This window comes from Bombina bombina, chromosome 5 (genome assembly GCF_027579735.1).
Source record: "Bombina bombina isolate aBomBom1 chromosome 5, aBomBom1.pri, whole genome shotgun sequence".
Classification (NCBI taxonomy): Eukaryota; Metazoa; Chordata; class Amphibia; order Anura; family Bombinatoridae; genus Bombina; species Bombina bombina.
This window is the reverse complement of record NC_069503.1, coordinates 528,127,213-528,149,754: the sequence shown is the minus strand read 5'-3', so window position 1 is coordinate 528,149,754 and position 22,542 is coordinate 528,127,213. Positions and strand designations below refer to the sequence as shown.

General features: G+C 44.8%; 1 protein-coding gene across 8 annotated transcripts in view; it reads right to left on the bottom strand.

Annotated features, from left to right (window-relative positions):
* LRRFIP2 (LRR binding FLII interacting protein 2) overlaps positions 1–22,542 on the bottom strand; it is a 658,447-nt gene that overhangs the window by 41,671 nt on the left and 594,234 nt on the right. For all 8 annotated transcript variants that reach the window (XM_053714454.1, XM_053714450.1, XM_053714453.1 and 5 more), the window contains 2 exons: positions 11,387–11,436; positions 11,075–11,195 (listed from right to left, as the gene is read on the bottom strand). In XM_053714454.1, coding sequence (XP_053570429.1) covers positions 11,075–11,195; positions 11,387–11,436 — 171 coding nt within the window. The remainder of the gene's footprint in view (positions 1–11,074; positions 11,196–11,386; positions 11,437–22,542) is intronic.

The window sequence follows — 22,542 nt, the reverse complement described above, 5'->3', positions numbered from 1 at the left end:
GTGCCCGCAGGGCCCGCCCGACACTCAGGACCACCCAATAACAGCTCTGAGCGTCCCAGACCGACTTGCCACCGATGCAAGCAACCAGGGCATTTCATGGCTAGCTGCCCCCTTAATACGCACCAGACACCCAGGAATTACAATTACCCCTCTGGGGCATATCGTCCAGCCCGGACCCTCTGTGTTAACCAAGAGGCCCCTATGGAGGAATATTTGGGGCCGCTTCACGAGGCGGACCCTGTATATGCTGCCTCAGATAACCGCCAGCACCATCGGCAGAAGGTATGGCTCGAGGGGCGATCTACCGAGGGATTGAGAGACACAGGGGCTACTATCACGCTGGTACAGAGTCATTTGGTGCCGGAGCACAAGCGATCTGGACAGACTGTGGCCGTTAGAGTGGCGGGGGGGGATGTGTACAAAATTCCAACAGCTAAAGTGCATCTTGATTGGGGAGCGGGAAAGGGGGCTGTGAACGTGGGCATAATGGATAATTTACCTGCCGAAGTACTACTGGGCAATGATTTGGGCCCCATGACTTCTGCTTATGCTCCAGTATGCAACAACGAGGCGGACCCAGTGACTACACGGGCCCAAGCCCGGACGGAGCGAGAACTCTCACCAGTGCGGGAGACACAGTTAAGACCTACCCCGACATTGCCTGACATGTTAGGCCCCATACCCTGGGACACCCCAGATGCTTTCGAGACAGAGTCTAAGACTGACCCGACCTTACAAAAGTACCGGGAACGAGCAGAGACCGGAGGGGGCGGGGCAGATAATGAAACATTCTTATGGGAAAAAGGGAAACTATACCGCTGGACAGAGAAAAGGGGACAGCGTAGGCGACAGCTGGTAGTGCCCCACAAATACCGTCAAGAAATCCTCAAGATAGGCCATGACATCCCCTTAGCAGGCCACCTAGCTGTAACCCGTACCCTACACCGCATTACTCACACGTTCTTTTGGCCAGGGGTACACGCTGACGTTAGAACTTACTGTAACACCTGCGATGTGTGTCAACGAGTAGGAAGGCGAGGCGATCACCCTAAAGCCCATCTAGTAAATATGCCCATTGTAGAGGAACCCTTCAGCCGGGTTGCTATTGACCTAGTGGGACCACTGGCTACCCCTAGTCCCTCCGGTAAGCGCTACATTCTTACCGTAGTGGACTACGCTACCAGGTACCCAGAGGCTGTCGCCCTATCCAACATACAAGCGGATACGGTAGCGAATGCACTAGTACAGGTGTTCTCCCGGGTAGGATTTCCAAAAGAAATCCTATCCGACCGAGGCACCCAATTTACGGCTGAATTGACCAAACAACTCTGGCAGGTTTGCAAAATTAAGTCCCTCCTGAGCTCCCCATACCACCCCCAGACGAACGGGCTGTGTGAGAGGTTCAATGGGACCCTCAAGCAAATGCTCAAGACGTTCACTCAGGAATACCGAGACTGGGAACGCTTCCTGCCGCACCTCCTTTTTGCTTATCGGGAGGTGCCCCAGGAAACGACAGGGTTCTCTCCCTTCGAGTTGCTCTACGGAAGAAAGGTACGGGGACCCCTAAACCTGATCCGGGAGCACTGGGAGGGAGAGATTGAGACTGACGGTGTCCCCATTGTGCCATACGTGCTGGAACTCAGGGACCGAATGGAGCAATTAGCCAAATCCGTGCGGGCTAATCTCCAGTCGGCCCAGAGAAGACAGAAAGTATGGTACGATCGGGGGGCCCGAAAGAGAATCTTTACCATAGGACAAAAGGTGTTAGTACTTAAGCCGGTGAAGACAGACAAATTGCAGGCGTCCTGGCAGGGCCCCTACCAGATCGTAGAGAAAAGGGGAGACACCACTTATGTGATAGCTAGCTGCCACGACAACAATCTTAGAAAGACATTCCATGTAAACATGCTCAAGGAATATTTTGAGCGACCAGAGAACGTGACGGCCGTATGTTGTTCCCCTCAGGAAGGCCCCGACAGTCTACCCATTCCAGACCTATTAGAAAAGAGTCTCCCCACAGGTATAGTGGCTCAGGTTCAGATAGGAGACCGACTTAGCCCCACTGAAAGGGAGCAGCTCAACCAACTCCTACAGTCCAAACACCTCACCTTCTCCCCGAAGCCAGGGTACACTACTTTAACCACCCACCAGGTAGATACTCCGGGACAAGCTCCCTTGCGCCAGGCTCCGTACCGAATCCCCGAAGCAGTTAGGATAGGAATGAAGAAGGAGATCGATGAGATGCTCCAACTCAGGGTAATTGAGCCCTCCGATAGTCCCTGGGCCTCCCCAGTTGTCTTGGTGCCCAAGAAAGATGGGACCACCCGGTTCTGCGTAGACTATCGGAGGCTCAATGAAAAGACCGTGACGGACGCTTACCCTATGCCCAGGGTAGACGAGCTACTCGATCGTATAGCCAGGGGAAATTACCTGACCACTATTGACCTCTGCAAAGGTTACTGGCAGATTCCCCTGGCCCCGGAGGCTATCCCCAAGTCGGCATTCGTCACCCCATTCGGCTTATATCAGTTTAGGGTAATGCCGTTTGGGATGAAGAATGCCCCAGCTACATTCCAGCGCTTGGTGGATAGGCTCCTGGATGGCTTCCAGAGTTTTGCTTGCGCCTACCTGGACGACATAGCGATCCACAGTGAGTCATGGGAGGACCACTTAGCTCACATAGGAATGGTTCTGGATCAGATCCGGGCTGCTGGCCTGACTCTGAAGCCAGAAAAATGCCACTTTGGGATGGCCGAGGTACAGTACCTGGGTCACCGGGTGGGGTGTGGAAAGCAGCGACCAGAGCCGGCCAAGATAGAAGCTGTCGCCAATTGGCCCACCCCCATCACTAAGACTCAGGTCCTAGCCTTCCTGGGCACGGCAGGGTACTATAGACGGTTCGTACCAGACTACAGCACACTTGCCAAACCCCTGACTGACTTGACCAAGAAGAACTTACCTCGACAGGTCCTGTGGTCTCCCCACTGTGAAACGGCTTTCCAGGCTCTCAAAAATGCTCTAATTAACGCTCCTGTCTTGGCGGCTCCAGCCCTTAACAAACGTTTTATCGTCCACACAGATGCTTCCATGTTCGGGCTGGGAGCCGTCCTCAGCCAAGTAGGCGAAGATGGAGGGGAGCATCCAGTTGCCTACATCAGCCGGAAGCTCCTGCCCCGCGAAGTCAGCTATGCAGCGGTCGAAAAGGAGTGTTTGGCTTTGGTGTGGGCATTAAAGAAATTGACTCCCTATTTATATGGGCAGGAGTTCACTCTGGTCACCGACCATAACCCGTTGGTGTGGCTGAACCGGGTCTCTGGAGATAATGGCAGGCTATTACGTTGGAGTTTATCGTTGCAACCCTTCAATTTCACCATTACTTACAGACCTGGGAAACAGAATGGCAACGCCGACGGGTTGTCCAGACAAACCGACCTCAGCCCCGCATAACCAGCGGTCTGGACAGCCTTAGTCTGCCCCGAAAAGGGGTCAGACCGTGTCTGCCAGAGTGTTCCACAGAAAGGGAGCACTGTTACAGAAGCATTAGTTATTTTGTTGTGAAGAAACTTATTTCCCAGCAGCAATGCCTGAACCAGCCAAGCCAGCGCCTAAGAAGGGCTCCAAGAAAACTGTAACAAGTATTATTTCATAAAGGGTTAACTCTGTTCAGTTTTGAGAAAACTATTTTCTGAGGCAGGTTTCCTAGCATATTGTGTACTGTAATTAAGTTTGTGATAAGCATTCACTGCTAGGTGATAAGAAGGACTCAATTGTTTTCTTGTGTGTACTTGTTATCTGCGGTGGCCTGTCCAAGGGCTTTGTCTAAATGTGTGATGGGGGATTTTATGCTTCCCCCCCTGGGAGTGCCCTGTGTGCATGTAACCTAAATAAAAAGCAGGCTGGGCATCCCAGTCCTCAGTTCTTGGTTGTCCCTCAATCGCAGCGTTGACTCGTTTTTGTGGGCAGAAGGGTATCCTAGCTGTACTACAGCTAAGGGGGATTATTCTACATTTGCGAGACTCATATAGAATACTATGGAAAGCAGTTTCTCCCCTCTTCAGCAATAGGAATCCAGGCTACTAAGCGGTCCATCTCTCAGCGAGACTAAGGGTAACCGTAACACCTCATTTTTAAAGGCCCAAGTGGAAGCCACAGCTCTAGTAGAATGAGCTGTAATTCTTTCAGGAGGCTGCTGTCCAGCAGTCTCATAGGCTAAACGTATAATGCTACGAAGCCAGAAAGAGAGAGAGGTAGCCAAAGCTTTTTGACCTCTCCTCTGTCCAGAATAAACGACAAACAGGGAAGAAGTTTGGCGAAAATCTTTAGTTGCCTGCAAATAAAATTTCAGGGCACGGACGACGTCCAGATTGTGCAGAAGTCGTTCCTTCTTTGAAGAAGGATTAGGGCACAATGATGGAACAACAATCTCTTGATTGATATTCCTGTTAGTGACTACCTTAGGTAAGAACCCAGGTTTAGTACGCAGAACTACCTTGTCTGAATGAAAAATCAGATAAGGAGAATCACAATGTAAGGCCGATAACTCAGAGACTCTTCGAGCCGAGGAAATAGCCATTAAAAACAGAACTTTCCAAGATAACAGCTTGATATCAATGGAATGAAGGGGTTCAAACGGAACACCCTGTAAAACGTTAAGAACTAAGTTTAAGCTCCACGGTGGAGCAACAGTTTTAAACACAGGCTTAATCCTGGCCAAAGCCTGACAAAAAGCCTGAACGTCTGGAACTTCTGACAGACGCTTGTGTAAAAGGATGGACAGAGCTGAGATCTGTCCCTTTAACGAACTAGCAGATAAACCCTTTTCTAAACCTTCTTGTAGAAAAGACAATATCCTAGGAATCCTAACCTTACTCCATGAGTAACTCTTGGATTCGCACCAATGCAAGTATTTACGCCATATTTTATGGTAAATTTTCCTGGTAACAGGTTTCCTAGCCTGTATTAAGGTATCAATCACTGACTCCGAGAATCCACGCTTTGATAGAATCAAGCGTTCAATCTCCATGCAGTCAGCCTCAGAGAAATTAGATTTGGATGTTTGAAAGGACCCTGAATCAGAAGGTCCTGTCTCAGAGGCAGAGACCATGGTGGACAGGACGACATGTCCACTAGATCTGCATACCAGGTCCTGCGTGGCCACGCAGGCGCTATTAGAATCACTGATGCTCTCTCCTGTTTGATCCTGGCAATGAATCGAGGAAGCATCGGGAAGGGTGGAAACACATAAGCCATGTTGAAGACCCAAGGTGCTGTCAGAGCATCTATCAGTACCGCTCCAGGGTCCCTGGACCTGGATCCGTAACAAGGAAGCTTGGCGTTCTGGCGAGACGCCATGAGATCCAGATCTGGTTTGCCCCAACGCCGAAGCAGTTGGGCAAATACCTCCGGATGAAGTTCCCACTCCCCCGGATGAAAAGTCTGGCGACTTAGGAAATCCGCCTCCCAGTTCTCCACGCCTGGGATGTGGATCGCTGACAGGTGGCAAGAGTGAGACTCTGCCCAGCGAATTATCTTTGAGACTTCCATCATCGCTAGGGAACTCCTTGTCCCTCCCTGATGGTTGATGTAAGCCACAGTCGTGATGTTGTCCGACTGGAACCTGATGAACCTCAGAGTTGCTAACTGAGGCCAAGCCAGAAGAGCATTGAAAACCGCTCTTAATTCCAGAATGTTTATTGGAAGGAGTTTCTCCTCCTGAGACCATGATCCCTGAGCCTTCAGTGAATTCCAGACAGCGCCCCAACCTAGCAGGCTGGCGTCTGTTGTTACAATCGTCCAATCTGGCCTGCTGAAGGGCATCCCCCTGGACAGATGTGGTCGAGAAAGCCACCATAGAAGAGAATCTCTGGTCTCTTGATCCAGATTCAGCATAGGGGACAAATCTGAGTAATCCCCATTCCACTGACTTAGCATGCACAATTGCAGTGGTCTGAGATGCAGGCGTGCAAAAGGTACTATGTCCATTGCCGCTACCATTAAGCCGATTACCTCCATGCATTGAGCCACTGACGGGTGTTGAATGGAATGAAGGACACGGCAAGCATTTAGAAGTTTTGTTAACCTGTCCTCTGTCAGGTAAATTTTCATTTCTACAGAATCTATAAGAGTCCCCAAGAAGGGAACTCTTGTGAGTGGCAATAGAGAACTCTTTTCTAAGTTCACCTTCCACCCATGCGACCTTAGAAATGCCAGAACTAACTCTGTATGAGACTTGGCAGTTTGGAAACTTGACGCTTGTATCAGAATGTCGTCTAGGTACGGAGCTACCGATATTCCTCGCGGTCTTAGTACCGCCAGAAGAGAGCCCAGAACCTTTGTAAAGATTCTTGGAGCCGTAGCTAACCCGAAGGGAAGAGCTACAAACTGGTAATGCCTGTTTAGGAAGGCAAACCTTAGGTACCGATAATGATCTTTGTGAATCGGTATGTGAAGGTAGGCATCCTTTAAATCCACTGTGGTCATGTACTGACCCTTTTGGATCATAGGTAAGATTGTCCGAATAGTTTCCATTTTGAACGATGGAACTCTTAGGAATTTGTTTAGGATCTTTAAGTCCAAGATTGGTCTGAAGGTTCCCTCTTTTTTGGGAACCACAAACAGATTTGAGTAAAACCCTTGTCCCTGTTCCGACCGCGGAACTGGGTGGATCACTCCCATTATTAAAAGGTCTTGTACACAGCGTAGAAACGCCTCTTTCTTTATCTGGTTTGCTGACAACCTTGAAAGATGAAATCTCCCTTTTGGAGGAAAAGCTTTGAAGTCCAGAAGATATCCCTGAGATATGATCTCTAACGCCCAGGGATCCTGGACATCTCTTGCCCAAGCCTGGGCGAAGAGAGAAAGTCTGCCCCCCACTAGATCCGTTTCCGGATCGGGGGCCCTCACTTCATGCTGTCTTAGGGGCGGCAGCAGGCTTTCTGGCCTGCTTGCCCTTGTTCCAGGACTGGTTAGGTTTCCAGCCCTGTCTGTAGCGAGCAACAGTTCCTTCCTGTTTTGGAGCGGAGGAAGTTGATGCTGCTCCTGCCTTGAAGTTACGAAAGGCACGAAAATTAGACTGTTTAGCCCTTGGTTTGGCTCTGTCTTGAGGCAGGGCATGGCCCTTACCTCCAGTAATGTCAGCGATAATTTCTTTCAAACCGGGCCCGAATAATGTCTGCCCTTTGAAAGGTATGTTAAGCAATTTAGATTTAGAAGTCACATCGGCTGACCAGGATTTAAGCCACAGCGCTCTGCGCGCTTGAATGGCGAATCCGGAGTTCTTAGCCGTAAGCTTAGTTAAGTGTACTACGGCATCAGAAATAAATGAATTAGCTAGCTTAAGGACTCTAAGCTTGTCTATAATCTCATCCAATGGAGCTGAGCTAATGGTCTCTTCCAGAGACTCAAACCAGAATGCCGCCGCAGCCGTGACAGGCGCAATGCATGCAAGGGGTTGTAATATAAAACCTTGTTGAACAAACATATTCTTAAGGTAACCCTCTAGCTTTTTATCCATTGGATCTGAAAAAGCACAGCTATCCTCCATCGGGATAGTGGTGCGCTTAGCCAGAGTAGAAACTGCTCCCTCCACCTTAGGGACCGTCTGCCATAAGTCCCGTGTGGTGGCGTCTATTGGAAACATTTTTCTAAATATAGGAGGGGGTGAAAAAGGCACACCGGGTCTATCCCACTCCTTGTTAATAATTTCTGTAAGCCTCTTAGGTATAGGAAATACATCAGTACACACCGGTACCGCATAGTATCTATCCAGCCTACATAATTTCTCTGGAATTGCAACCGTGTTACAATCATTCAGAGCCGCTAAAACCTCCCCTAGTAAAACACTGAGGTTCTCAAGCTTAAATTTAAAATTTGAAATGTCTGAGTCCAGTTTACTTGGATCAGATCCGTCACCCACAGAATGAAGCTCTCCGTCCTCATGTTCTGCAAATTGTGACGCAGTATCAGACATGGCTCTATTATTATCAGCGCACTCTGTTCTCACCCCAGAGTGGTCGCGTTTACCCCTAAATTCTGGCAATTTAGATAATACTTCAGTCATAACATTAGCCATGTCTTGCAAAGTGATTTGTAAGGGCCGCCCTGATGTACTTGGCGCCACAATATCACGCACCTCCTGAGCGGGAGACGAAGGTACTGACACGTGAGGAGAGTTAGTCGGCATAACTTCCTCCTCGTTATCTGGTGAAATTTTCTTTACATGTACAGATTGGCTTTTATTTAAAGTAGCATCAATGCAAGTAGTACACAAATTTCTATTGGGCTCCACATTGGCCTTTAAACATATTGCACAAAGAGATTCCTCTGTGTCAGACATGTTTAAACAAACTAGCAATTAGACTAGCAAGCTTGGAAAATACTTTTCAAATAAATTTACAAGCAATATAAAAAACGTTACTGTGCCTTTAAGAAGCACAAAAAACTGTCACAGTTGAAATAACAATGAACCAAATTAGTTATAGCAACCAAATTTTCACAGTAAATGCATTAAGTTAGCAAAGGATTGCACCCACCAGCAAATGGATGATTAACCCCTTAGTACCCAAAAACGGATAACAATTTAATATAAGCGTTTTTATCACAGTCAAAACACAGTCTCACAGGTCTGCTGTGAGTGATTACCTCCCTCAAAACTAGTTTTGGAGACCCCTGGGCTCTGTAGAGACGTCATGGATCATGGAGGAAGAAGTAGGAAGACTGTGACTGAATTTTTACTGCGCAATAAAGCGCCAAAATAGGCCCCTCCCACTCATAATACAACAGTGGGGAAGCTCAGTAAACTGATTTTATTCATAAACAAACGACAGCCATGTGGAAAAATAATGCCCATAAAGTTTTATCACCAAGTACCTCAGAGAAAAACGATTAACATGCCAGTAAACGTTTTAAATATAAAATTATGAAATGTTATTAATAAGCCTGCTGCTAGTCGCTTTCACTGCAGTGGAGGCTCAAATATAAGTTAAATGTATACAGTATTTTCTTAGTGAAGTTCCATTCCCTAGAAATACCTCAGTGTAAACATACATACATATCAGCCTGATACCAGTCACTACTACTGCATTTAAGGCTGCACTTACATTACATCGGTATCAGCAGTATTTTCTCAGTCAATTCCATTCCTTAGAAAATAATATACTGCAACATACCTCCTTGCAGGTGAACCCTGCCCGCTGTCCCCTGTTCTGAAGTTACCTCACTCCTCAGAATGGCCGAGAACAGCAAATGGATCTTAGTTACGACCGCTAAGATCATACACAAACTCAGGTAGATTCTTCTTCTAATGCTGCCTGAGAAAGAACAACACACTCCGGTGCTGTTTAAAATAACAAACTTTTGATTGAAGAAATAAAAACTAAGTTTAACAACCACAGTCCTCTCACACGTCCTATCTATTAGTTAGGTGCAAGAGAATGACTGGGTATGACGTAGAGGGGAGGAGCTATATAGCAGCTCTGCTTGGGTGATCCTCTTGCACTTCCTGTTAGGGAGGAGATATAATCCCATAAGTAATGGATGACCCGTGGACTGACTACACTTAACAGGAGAAATATATATACACACACACACACACACACACATATACTAACTGGCCACTTTATTAGGTACACCTTGCTAGTACCAGGTTTGACCCACTTTTGCCTTCAGAACTGAACAAATTCTTTGTGGCATAGATTCAACAAGGTGTTGGAAACATTCCTCAGACATTTTGGTCCATATTGACATGACAGCATCACGGAGTTGCTGCAAATTTGTCGGCTCCACATCCATGCTGCGAATCTCCCGTTCCACTACATCCCAAAGGTGCTCTATTGGATTGAGATCTGGTGACTGTGGAGGCCATTGGAGTACAGTGAACTCATTGTCATGTTCAAGAAATCAGTTTGAGATGATTTGAGCGTTGTGACATGGTGCATTATCCTGCTGGAAGTAGCCTCTAGAAGATGGGTACACTGTAGTCATAAAGGGATGGACATGGTAGGCCGTGGCGTTTAAACAATGCTCAATTGGTACTAAGGGGCCCAAAGTGTGCCAAGAAAATATCCCACACCATTACACCACCATCAGCCTGAACCGTTGATACAAGGCACAATGAATCCATGCTTTCATGTTTACGCCAAATTCTGACCCTACCATCTGAATGTCGCAGCTGAAATCGAGAGTCATCAGACCAGGCAACATTTTTCCAATCTTCTACTGTCCAATTTTGGTGAGCCTGTGCGAATTGTAGCCTCAGTATCCTGTTCTTAGCTGACAGGAGTGGCACCGGTGTGGTCTTCTGCTGCGGTAGCCCATCTGCTTCAAGGCTTGACGTGTTGTGCATTCAGAGATGGTATTCTGCATACCTGGGTTGTAACGAGTGGTTATTTGAGTTACTGTTGCCTTTCTATCATCTCGAACCAGTCTGCCCATTTTCTTCTGACCTCAACAAGGCATTTTGGTCCACACGACTGCAGCTCACTGGATATTTTCTCTTTTCCGGACCATTCTCTGCAAACTCTGGTTGTGCGTGAAAATCCCAGTAGATCAGCAGTTTTTGAAATACTCAGACAAGCCCGTCTGGCACCAACAACCATGCCACGTTCAAAGTCACTTGAATCCCCTTTCTTCCCCATTCTGATGCTTGATTTGAACTTCAGAAAGTCGTCTTCACCACGTCTAGATGCCTAAATGCAATGAGTTGCTGCCATAGGATTGGCTGATTAGCATTTTGTGTTACCAAGCAATTGAACAGGTGTATCTTATAAAGTGGCCGGAGAGTGTGTGTATATGTGTATATATATATATATATATATATATATATATATATATACACATATGTATATACCATATATATATATATATATATATATATATATATATACACATACATACATACACACAGTATATATACACAAACATACATACATGTGTACATACACATACACACAAAGAGGGACATGTATTTTAACTACACAGTTAATATTTCTGTGACATCAGTACAAATTATAAATGACAGGGAAACCACAAGCTTAAATGTAGATACAATAAAATGAAATGAAAAACAGGCACATACTCTGCATTTCAATTAGTTGCAAGTCAGAACCATTCTCTAGTCCTGCTGAATCAGTTGTCGTGTTTTCATTCTTCAAATGTTTTTGGCGCTCCTCATCCAGATGCAACTTTAGTTTTCTAATCTAGATCATGTTAAAAAAAAAAATGTTGAACAGAACATTTACACATTTAAACATCTACGAAAAGGTACGTTGTTTCATTACTCCTAATGATTATGCTATAAGAAATCAGAGTATATAATTTTTCCAATATAATGATCCTTTAAATGTTTGATTTTAATAGGCCAATGTTCTGACATGAACAAGTTGTTTACCTGGGACAAAAGCTCCTCCTTCTCCTCAGCTAGTTTCCGTAGCCGTACATCTAGAATATTAAAAAAGAAAATTGAGTCAGCTTGAATGACCAAATAAAAAATAAAAGAAGTTGATAGCAAAACATATGTTTTTTTTTCTTTTCAATATTCTTTTATTGAGTTTTCGCAATAAAGTAAATGTACAATACATACCATGAAACATAAATTGCATAATTGCAGTTAAACAATAAACAATGCTATAAGTAAGAGCAAGGAAGGATAGCATAATATGGATTTCTGAAACCTCCATTTTATAATGATGATAGCAATTTGTACATGACTATTTAGCTGGCCGCTTATGGGCCTTTTGGCTACGAAAAGATGAATAAAATATGGTAGTCATTTTATTCATCTTTTCGAGGGGGTCTAATGATATCTGTGAGATTATATCAGTGAATAAACACAGCTTATACTTAACTAGGGTATGTAAGATTGACATAAATGGTAAAGAACAAAAAACAAAATTTTCTTGTTGTTGGGGGGGGGGGGGGGATTTTTAGGTGTATATTTCTTTCCTAAGATATGGAGATTCCACAACGTCATTCAATTACTAGTGGGAATATCACTCCTGGCCAGCAGGAGGCAGCAAAGAGCACCACAGCAAAGCTGTAAAGTGTCACTCCTCTACCTATAATCCCCAGTCACTCTCTTTGCCTCTGTCAATGGAGGAGGTGAAGTTTGGTGTCTGAAGAAATGAATTCCTTTTTCGGGTACTTTGCCCTGCAAGCAAGGATTTGGGTCCACGTCAATCTCTTCAGTAGAGTAGTGGTGGCTTTTAAGCAGTAAGGAAGTTGTGAGGTAAGTCTTGCTTTGTTTCCTAACACAATGCTGCCCATGGTACAGAAAGCCAGAGTTGGTTACTCTGTTCTTTCTTTTTCTACAGGTGCCTATAAGGAGTATGTGTCCTTTCACGCCTTGTGAGCTGTCTTCCTGCCAGACAGCTAGACAGCAGTTAAGTGCTTTTGTCTTCTAGGTCTTGGAGACTTGCACGATCGCTTTAGAGACTTCTGGCAGCTAAATTGTGTATAAGTTTTACAGTAAGGCACCTCAGCCTGTCTGAGGTGTAGGTGGCCTGTTTATTATTTTAAAGAATTTTTGCATAATGTGGTTGTGGTATTAAAAATTCTTAAAGTGACTGTATTTAAAAAAATTCTACAATTGGGGGAATTTTTTATTTAGTATTATGGGCATGGAAGACTGTCTCTTTTAAAAAAAATTCTTGTTATGCCTAGAGGCACAAATTATTTTGCCTATGCAATTCTGTGCTGCATGCTTAACTAGAACACTTAAATTTAAAGATAAATTGTTGCCTGCTGTCTCTCAGGATGTTGCTGTTCAGGCAATGCCACAGCTTTCTCCTCAAACGTCCCAAGCCTCTATGGCGTCACATACAGTGCCCTGCAGTTCCTCTTAGCCTCCTGAAGGAGTTTATTTGCCGGCAGATTTTGCTGCACAGGTATCTTCTGCAGAATCTGCGGCATTATCTGCTTTTCCTATGCTCGGAAAACACAAGAGGAAAATTAGACATTCAGATAGTAAGGTTTCTGTTTCAACTACTGCCACGCAGGTTGCCCTCCCTCATAAGTCTGATGAGGAGGATACGTCAGTAGCCTCTGAGGGTGAAATCTCAGATTCGGACAGTATTATCATCTGATATTGAAGTAAAAGTTAGATTTAAGCTTGAACACCTTTGTGTACTGTTAAAGGAGGTATTGGCTACTTTGAGCGACTCCGATACTTCTGTTGTTGTCAACCCTAAGAAGTCTAGTAAACTTAATAAATACTATGATGTTCCTTCCTCTGTGGAAGTGTTTCCTGTCTCAGACCGTGTGACGGAGTCTCCCGTATTTAAAAAGGAGTTTCCTGTTGCCGACTCCATTAAAGATTCTTGGCGCACGGTGCCTAAAGTAGAAGGGGCTATTTCAACTCTGGCTAAGAGAACTACGATCCCTATAGGAGGATAGCTGCTCCTTTAAGAATCCAAAGGACAAAAATCTGGAAGATTATTTGAAGAACATGTATGTTCATCAAGGTCTTCAATGGCAACCTGCAGTTTGTATTGCCACGGTAGCAAGTGTGGCATCTTATTGGTGCAACACCTTGTCTGAATCAATTTTAGTAGAGACTCCGTTGGAGGAGATACAAGATAGGATTAAGGCTCTCAAATTAGCCAATTCCTTTATTTCTGATGCTAACATGCAAGTTATTAAACTGGGAGCCAAGATGTCTGGCTTCACTGTCCTAGCCCGCAGGGCATTGTGGCTAAAATCTTGGTCAGCTGATGTTACCTCTAAGTCTAAGCTTCTGGCGCTTCCTTTCAAGGGTAAGACCTTGTTCAGATCTGGTCTGGCAGAAATAATTTTTGATATTACGGTTGGAAAAGGGTCTTTTCTACTGCAAGACAAGAAGAACAGACTCAAAGGACGTCAAAGTAATTTTCATTCCTTTCATAACTTCAAAGGTCAAATGTCTTTCTCTCCCTCTTCCAAGCAGGAGCAGTCCAAGTCTTCTTGGAAGCCCAATCAGTATTGGAATAAGGGGAAGCAATCAAATAAACCCTCAGCTGAGTTAAAGTAAGCATGAAGGGTTGGCCCCCGGTCCGGGATCGGATCAAGTTGGGGGCAGACTTTACCTGTTTTGTCAAGCTTGGAGGCGAGATGTCCCAGATCCTTGGGTTGTAGACATAGTATCTCAGGGTTACAAAATACAATTCAAAACTTTCCCTACCCGGGGCAGATTCCACCTCTCAAGATTATATGCAGACCAGGTAAAAAGAGAGGCATTCTTGAACTGCGTTCAGGACCTTTCCTCCCTGGGAGTGATTGTTCCAGTTCCAGTAAGGGAACAGGGTCTAGGATTCTATTCAAATCTGTTCGTGGTGCCCAAAAAAGAGGGAACTCAAAAAGTTTCTCAGGGTAAAGTCCTTCAAAATGGAAACCATTCTGTCCATTCTTCCTTTGGTCCAAGAGGGTCAGTTCATGACTACCATAGACCTACCTGAAGGACGCGTATCTTCATGTTCCCATCCACAGGGATCATCACAAATTCCTGAGATTCACCTTTCTTGACAAACACTTTCAGTTTGTGGCTTTTTCGTTTGGCCTTGCCACAGCTCCCAGAATTTTCTCAAAGGTTCTGGGGGCTCTCTTGGCAGTGATCAGGTCTTGGGGAACAGCAGTGGCACCCTACCTGGACGACATATTGGATCAGGCGCCATCTTTTCAACAAGCAAACTCTCATACAGAGATCTTGTTGTCTTTTCTACGTTCCCATGGTTGGAAAGTGAATCTGGAAAAGAGTTCCCTTGTTCCAGCTACAAGGGTGGTTTTCTTAGGGACCATAATAGATTCCCTATCTATGAAATTTTTTCTGACGAAGGTCAGAAAATCCTGAATTCTCTCCTCTTGCGCCTCTCTATAGTCTACTGTTCGGCCATCAGTGGCTCAATGTATGGAGGTAATTGGTCTGATGGTTGCTTCCATGGACATCATTTCCTCTGCTCGATTCCATTTGAGAGCTCTGCAATTATGCATGCTCAGACAATGGAACTGAGACCATTCAGATCTGTCTCAGAGGATAGATCTAGACTAGTCGACAAGAGACTCTCTCCCGTGGTGGCTTTCTCAGGACCATCTGTCTTATGCTTCGAGGACCTTCTGGGGGGATTGCGACCATGGACGCCAGCCTGCTAGGCTGGGGAGCAGTCTGGGACTCAAAGGCGCAGGGACTAGGGACTCGGGAAGAGTCTGCTCTACCCATAAACATCTTGGAATTGAGAGTGATTTAAAATGCTCTGATGGCTTGGCCTCAATTGGTTTTAGCCCGGTTTATCTGGTTTTAGTTGGACAACATCACCTCAGTGGTTTACATCAAAAGGTGGCACAGATTATTCAGTGGACAGAAGCTCACAATTGTTGTCTGCCAACCACATTCCTGGGAAGCGGATTTCCTGAGCAGACAGACTTTTCATCCCGGGGAGTGGGCTCTCCATCCAGAGGTGTTCTCCAGGTTAACCCTCAAATGGGGGTGCAGGAGTTGGATCTGATGACGTCTCAGCAGAACGCCAAGCTTCAAGGGTACGGTTCAAGGTCAAGAAATCCTCAGGCCGATCTGATAGATACTCTGGCAGTTCCTTGGGATTCCGGTCTAGCATACCCGTTTCCGCTCCTTCAACAAGTTATTGCTCGTATCAAAACAGGAGAGAGCATCGGATCTGATATGCAAACCTAGTGAAGATGTCATCTCAGCTAGCTTGGAGGTTACGTCTGAGAAAGGACCTTCTAACTTAGGGTCCATTCCTCCATCCAAATATAATTTCTCTGAAGCTGACTGCTTGAAGCTTAGTTCTGTCTAAGCTTGGATTTTTGGAGTCGGTCATTAAGACCATAATCCAGGCTCACAAGCCTGTTACTCGAAAAATTTACCATAAGGTATGGCGTAAATACCTTTATTGGTGTGAATCTAAGGGCTACTCTTGGAGTAGGGTCAGGATTCCTAGAATTTTGTCTTTTCTCCAGGAACGTCTGGAGAAAGGGTTATCAGTCAGTTCTCTGAAAGGTCAGATTTCTGCATTATATATTTTGTTACACAAGCGTCTGGGGATGTTCAATCTTTTTGTCAGGCCCTGGTCAGAATCAGGCCTGTGTTTAAACCTGTTGCTCCTCCTTGGAGCCTTAATCTTGTTCTTAAAGTTTTGCAGCAGGCTCCGTTTGAGCCAATGCATTCCATAGATATTAAGTTGCTATCTTGGAAGGTTTTGTTTCTTATTGCTATCTCTTCTGCTTGGAGAGTTTCTAAACTCTCGGCTTTGCAGTGTGATTCCCCTTACCTTATATTTCATGCGGATAGGGCGGTTCTTCATACTATATTGTGGTTTCTTCCTAAAGTGGTTTCGGATAGAAATACTAATCAGGAAATTGTTGTTCCTTCTCTCTGTCCCAATCCTTCTTCTCATAAAGAACGTCTGTTGCACAACTTGGATGTTGTGCATGCTCTAAAATTCTTCCTACAGGCGACTAAGGATTTTTCGCCAGTCTTCTACCCTGTTTGTTTGTTTCTCAGGAAAGCGTAAGGGTTAAAAGGCTACTGCTCCTTCTCTTTCCCTCTAGTTGAGAAGTATCATTTGTTTTACTTATAAAACTGCTGGACAGCAGCCTCCTGAGAGAATTACAGCTCATTCCACTAAGGTTGTATCCTCTTCTTGGGCTTTCAAAAATGAAGCTTCTGTGGAACAGATTTGCAAGGCTGCAACTTGGTCCTCTGCATAGTTTTTCCAAATTTGATACTTTTGCCTCGGCTGAGGCCTCTTTTGGGAGAAAGGTTCGTCAAGCGGTGGTGCTTTCTGTTTAGGTCTGCCTATCTTGTTTTCCCTCCCTGTTTATTCTGTGTCCTCTAGCTTGGGTATTGGTCCCCACTAGTAATTGAATGACATCGTGGACTCTCCATATCTTAGGAAAGAAAACAAAATTTATGCTAATTTATGACAAATTTCTTTCTTTCCGAATATGAAGAGTCCACGACCCCAACCTTTATTAAGACAGTTATTTTTGACTAAACCTCCGGCACCTCTACACCTTTGTGTTATTCCTTTTCCATTTCCCTTTGGTTGAATGACTGGGGATTATGGGTAGGGGAGTGACACTTAACGTTGTGGACTCTCCATATCCGGAAAGAATGAATTTTATCAGGTAAGCATAAATTTTGTTATCTTGTTATTTAAGAGCTTATAGTGTATGTCAAGTGTGGTCCCTAGTCAGAATGGGCGACAAGTCTAAGTCTAGGTGTACCCAGATATCAGTACTGTACTTGGAGGACAAAGAAAAGCATGAATGCTCTAACCACACAGGAAAACTCTGTACTATGCTTAGAGAATAGGTAGATTATATATTGGAGCCTCTTGTGTACTAAACTAAAAATTGAAGCCCGATTGCGAGAGCGCTATGAGTTAAGGTAGTTCTGGTAATGAGAGTATGTGTCTTCTTTCTATATTAATATTAGAGGTCCAAACAAAATTGGTAACACGCACAATTATCCTTAGCATTATGTAGTAAGGTAGGATACATGAAGATACATAAAGAGAGCTTATAGTAAATAATATCTATGGCAATAACCTATACAATCAAAAGTTAAAACAAAAATTTTGCCTAGTATTGCAGGGCATCATACATTAAACCTAATCTTTATGAAAACAAGAAATAAAAAGTATGGGGATCGTCTAAATGTTAGAGCAAACTCCATGACAAAGTCTCCCAAGTCTGAGCTGTAAGAGTTGTATAAAACTTGAAAAGGTAACATGTAGTAATCCAGAAAATAAAGGCATTCAGTTGACAGCATTGAGGGCTAAAAAAAAACCAGTTAAACATAAGCGAGCAGATATGAACATTACATATCTTATAAACTACTTCTTGTCTGTCATTTAAAATTGGTAGCCCTATCCCACTCCTCTCGGAGTGTGAGATTTTTGTGTGTTTATCAGTTGTAATGGGATATCTGCTACCGGTGTAGAGAAGACAATACTAGAGCAGGGAATGTTCCCAAGTAATTGTGGTATATTGGAGCTTAAGGATTCCGTATCTATGTGCAAAGTCTCAAGGATAGGGCCACCGGTATGGACTGCAGTAAGAGCTACTTCGACCAAACCCGATTCTACATCATGACTCGTTTTGAAGAAGGGTGCCTCTGGTTTATGCTCTGATTGACAAATAATTTTTAAATAGCTCTTCAGTGTGTCGGCCACATCTCCCTGAAGAGCCGTACATACCGGACATACCTCTCTTCTCCTTCCTGATATATAGATCCAATGTAGAGTAGGTCAGCTGATCACCATGTGTCGGTGGAGCCGTTGTGGTCCGTTCCCGTTGCTCATCAATAGGCGGTGTGTGTCTGCGTGTAGCTTCTCAAGAGAGTGCGCTAACACATGTAAGTCACTCACTGCATTAGTGACCTCCTGATCTTCTCTTTCTTTCGATGAGCACATGTAGCTGGTGAACAGGGGTTATGTTAGTTGAGCACTCTTTGTGATTTGAGTCGTGTTCGTCTGGGATCTAATTGATGCGCTAGGCTCCAGTCTCACAGCACTTGTCGAAGGTCTCCTTAGATCTCTATTTCGTACCAGTGTGATCAAGTCGTCATAGTTACAGTACATTTGGTACTCAAGCTGAACTAGAAGAGTGTGAATTTCTGCTCGAAATTCATCCCCATTAGATGTAGCCATAATGAGCCTAATAACCCCAGTGCTCGGGGGGGGGGGGGGGGGGAGGATGTGGCGATGTTTGTAATAGACCGCAGCCTAAGGTCTCTTCCTTCTAGTCCCGGGCTAGAAGATGATAGCTATATAAACATACATATGTATTTGAGCCTCTTGATTTCAGCTGTCTGAATATACCCTCAGCTGGGAGAGATACTGTAAATTTCAAGTAAGAATCAGCTTTAGTTTTGAATTCTTTCAGGAGCTTAAGTGAATGCGTCTTAACAAGGCCGCGGCTTAGACAACCCCCATATCTGTTTTCTTTATGTGAACAAAATAATACAAAACATAAATTATGCTTACCTGATAATTTCCTTTTCTTCTGATGGAAAGAGTCCACAGCTGCATTCATTACTTTTGGGAAATAAGAACCTGGCCACCAGAAGGAGGCAAAGACACCCCAGCCAAAGGCTTAAATACTCCACCCACTCCCCTCATCCCGCAGTCATTCTGCCAAGAAATAAGGAACAGTAGAAGAAATAGGGTGAAAAGGTGCCAGAAGAAAATAAGGACGCCCCACATAAAATTACGAGCTGAGGACTCGATCAGAAGAAAAGGAAATTATCAGGTAAGCATAATTTATGTCTTTCTTCTTAAATGGAAAGAGTCCACAGCTGCATTCATTACTTTTGGGAAATCAATACCCAAGCTAAAGAGGACACTGAATGCCAAGACGGGAGGGTACAATAGGTGGCCCAAACTGAGGGCACTAGGCCTGAACCACAACCCAATAAAAAATCCTGCTTCGTTGAAGCCGAGAAAAATTTGAAAGAAGAAGCCCTGTTGACACTGACCCGCAGTTAGTCTAGAGCCAAACAAGAGACCGCGAACGGACTCAACTGAGCCAACAGTCCTCCAAGAGACACTGTCGCCCAACAGACGGTCCCCCACCAATCACCCCTCAGATGAAGGTGAAACCAGCCAAAAGCCACAAGGTGACAAGGTAAAGGAAAACCGAGGAAACCAAAAGGTTCCCTTAATACGAAAAAAAAATTAAAAAATTTATGCTTACCTGATAAATTTATTTCTCTTGTGGTGTATCCAGTCCACGGATCATCCATTATTTGTGGGATATTCTCCTTCCCAACAGGAAGCTGAAAGAGGATCACCCACAGCAGAGCTGTCTATATAGCTCCTCCTCTAACTGCCACTACCAGTCATTCGACCGAAGACAAGCAAGAGAAAGGAGAAACCATAGGGTGTAGTGGTGACTGTAGTTTAAAAATAAAACACACCTGCCTTAAAATGACAGGGCGGGCCGTGGACTGGAAACACCACAAGAGAAATAAATTTATCAGGTAAGCATAAATTTTGTTTTCTCTTGTAAGGTGTATCCAGTCCACGGATCATCCATTACTTGTGGGATACCAATACCAAAGCTATAGGACACGGATGAAGGGAGGGACAAGGCAGGTGCTTAAACGGAAGGCACCACTGCCTGCAAAACCTTTCTCCCAAAAATATCCTCCGAAGAGGCAAAAGTATCAAATTTATAGAATTTTGAAAAAGTATGAAGCGAAGACCAAGTCGCCGCCTTACAAATCTGTTCAACCGAAGCCTCATTCTTAAAAGCCCATGTGGAAGCTACCGCTCTAGTAGAATGAGCTGTAATCCTTTCAGGAGGCTGCTGGCCAGCAGTCTCATAAGCTAAGCGTATTATACTCCTTAGCCAAAAAGAAAGAGAAGTTGCCGAAGCCTTTTGGCCTCTCCTCTGTCCAGAGTAGACAACAAACAATACAGATGTTTGACGAAAAATTTAGTAGCTTGTAAATAAAACTTTAAAGCACGAACCACGTCAAGATTGTGTAAAAGACGTTCCTTCTTTGAAGAAGGATTAGGACACAGTGACGGTACAACAATCTCGTGATTGATATTTTTATTAGATACCACCTTAGGTAGAAAACCAGGTTTGGTACGTAACACTACCTTATCGGAATGAAAAATGAGATAAGGAGAATCACATTGTAAAGCAGATAACTCCGAAACTCTTCGAGCCGAGGAGATAGCTACTAAAAACAAAACTTTCCAAGATAAGAGCTTAATATCTATGGAATGCAAAGGTTCAAACCCTTCTCCAATCCATCTTGGAGAAAAGATAATATCCTAGGAATCCTGACATTACTCCATGAGTAACCCTTGGATTCACACCAATGAAGATGATATTTACACCATATCTTATGATAGATTTTCCTGGTGACAGGCTTTCGCGCCTGTATTAATGTATTAATGACCGACTCGGAGAAACCACGCTTTGATAAAATCAAGCGTTCAATCTCCAAGCAGTCAGCCGCAGAGAAATTAGATTTGGATGGTTGAAAGGACCCTGAAGTAGAAGGTCCTGTCTCAGAGGCAGAGTCCATGGTGGAAAGGATGACATGTCCATCAGATCTGCATACCAAGTCCTGCGTGGCCACGCAGGTGCTATCAAAATCACTGATGCTCTCTCCTGCTTGACCTTGGCAATCAGACGAGGGAGCAGAGGAAACTGTGGAAACACATAAGCCAGGTTGAAGGACCAAGGCGCTGCTAGAGCATCTATCAGCGCTGCCTTGGGATTCCTGGACCTGGATCCGTAACAAGGAAGCTTGGCGTTCTGGCGAGACGCCATGAGATCCAGTTCTGGTTTGCCCCAACGTTGAATCAACTGTGCAAACACCTCCGGATAGAGCTCCCACTCCCCTGGATGAAAAGTCTGTCGACTTAGAAAATCCGCCTCCCAGTTCTCTACTCCTGGGATATGGATAGTGAATCTCTGCCCAACGAATTATCTTTGAAACCTCTAACATCGCTAGGGAACGTCTTGTTCCCCCTTGATGGTTGATGTAAGCTACAGTCGTGATGTTGTCCGACTGAAATCTGATGAACCTCACTGCCGCTAGCTGAAGCCAAGTCTGAAGAGCATTGAATATCGCTCTTAGTTCCAGAATGTTTATCGGAAGGAGAGACTCCTCCTGAGTCCATGACCCCTGAGCCTTCAGAGAGTTCCAGACTGCCCCCCAGCCCAGAAGGCTGGCATCTGTTGTTACTATTGTCCAATCTGGCCTGCGGAAGGTCATACCTTTGGACAGATCGACTTGAGATAGCCACCAGAGAAGGGAATCCCTGGTCTCTTGATCCAGATTTAGTAAAGGGGACAAATCTGTGTAATCCCCATTCCACTGACTGAGCACGCAGATTTGCAGCGGTCTGAGATGTAGGCGGGCAAACGGAACTATGTCCATTGCCGCTACCATTAAGCCGATTACTTGCATACACTGAGCCACCGAAGGGCGAGAAGTAGAATAAAGAACACGGCAGGAATTTAGAAGTTTTGACAACCTGGCCTCTGTCAGGTAAATCCTCATTTCTACAGAATCTATCAGAGTTCCCAGGAAGGAAACTTTTGTGAGAGGGGATAGAGAACTCTTCTTTTCGTTCACTTTCCACCCATGAGACCTCAGGAATGCCAGAACAATGTCCGTATGGGACTTGGCAATTTGGAAATTCGACGCCTGTATCATAATGTCGTCTAAGTAAGGGGCTACTGCTATGCCCCGCGGCCTTAGGACCGCCAGAAGTGACCCCAGAACCTTCGTAAAGATTCTTGGTGCCGTAGCTAACCCAAAGGGAAGAGCCACAAACTGGTAATGCCTGTCTAGGAAGGCGAACCTGAGAAACTGATGATGATCTTTGTGTATTGGAATGTGAAGATAAGCATCCTTTAAGTCCACTGTAGTCATGTATGGACCCTCCTGGATCATAGGTAGGATGGTTCAAATAGTCTCCATCTTGAAAGATGGGACCCTGAGAAATTTGTTTAGGATCTTGAGATCTAAGATTGGTCTGAAGGATCCCTCTTTCTTGGGAACCACAAATAGATTTGAATAGAATC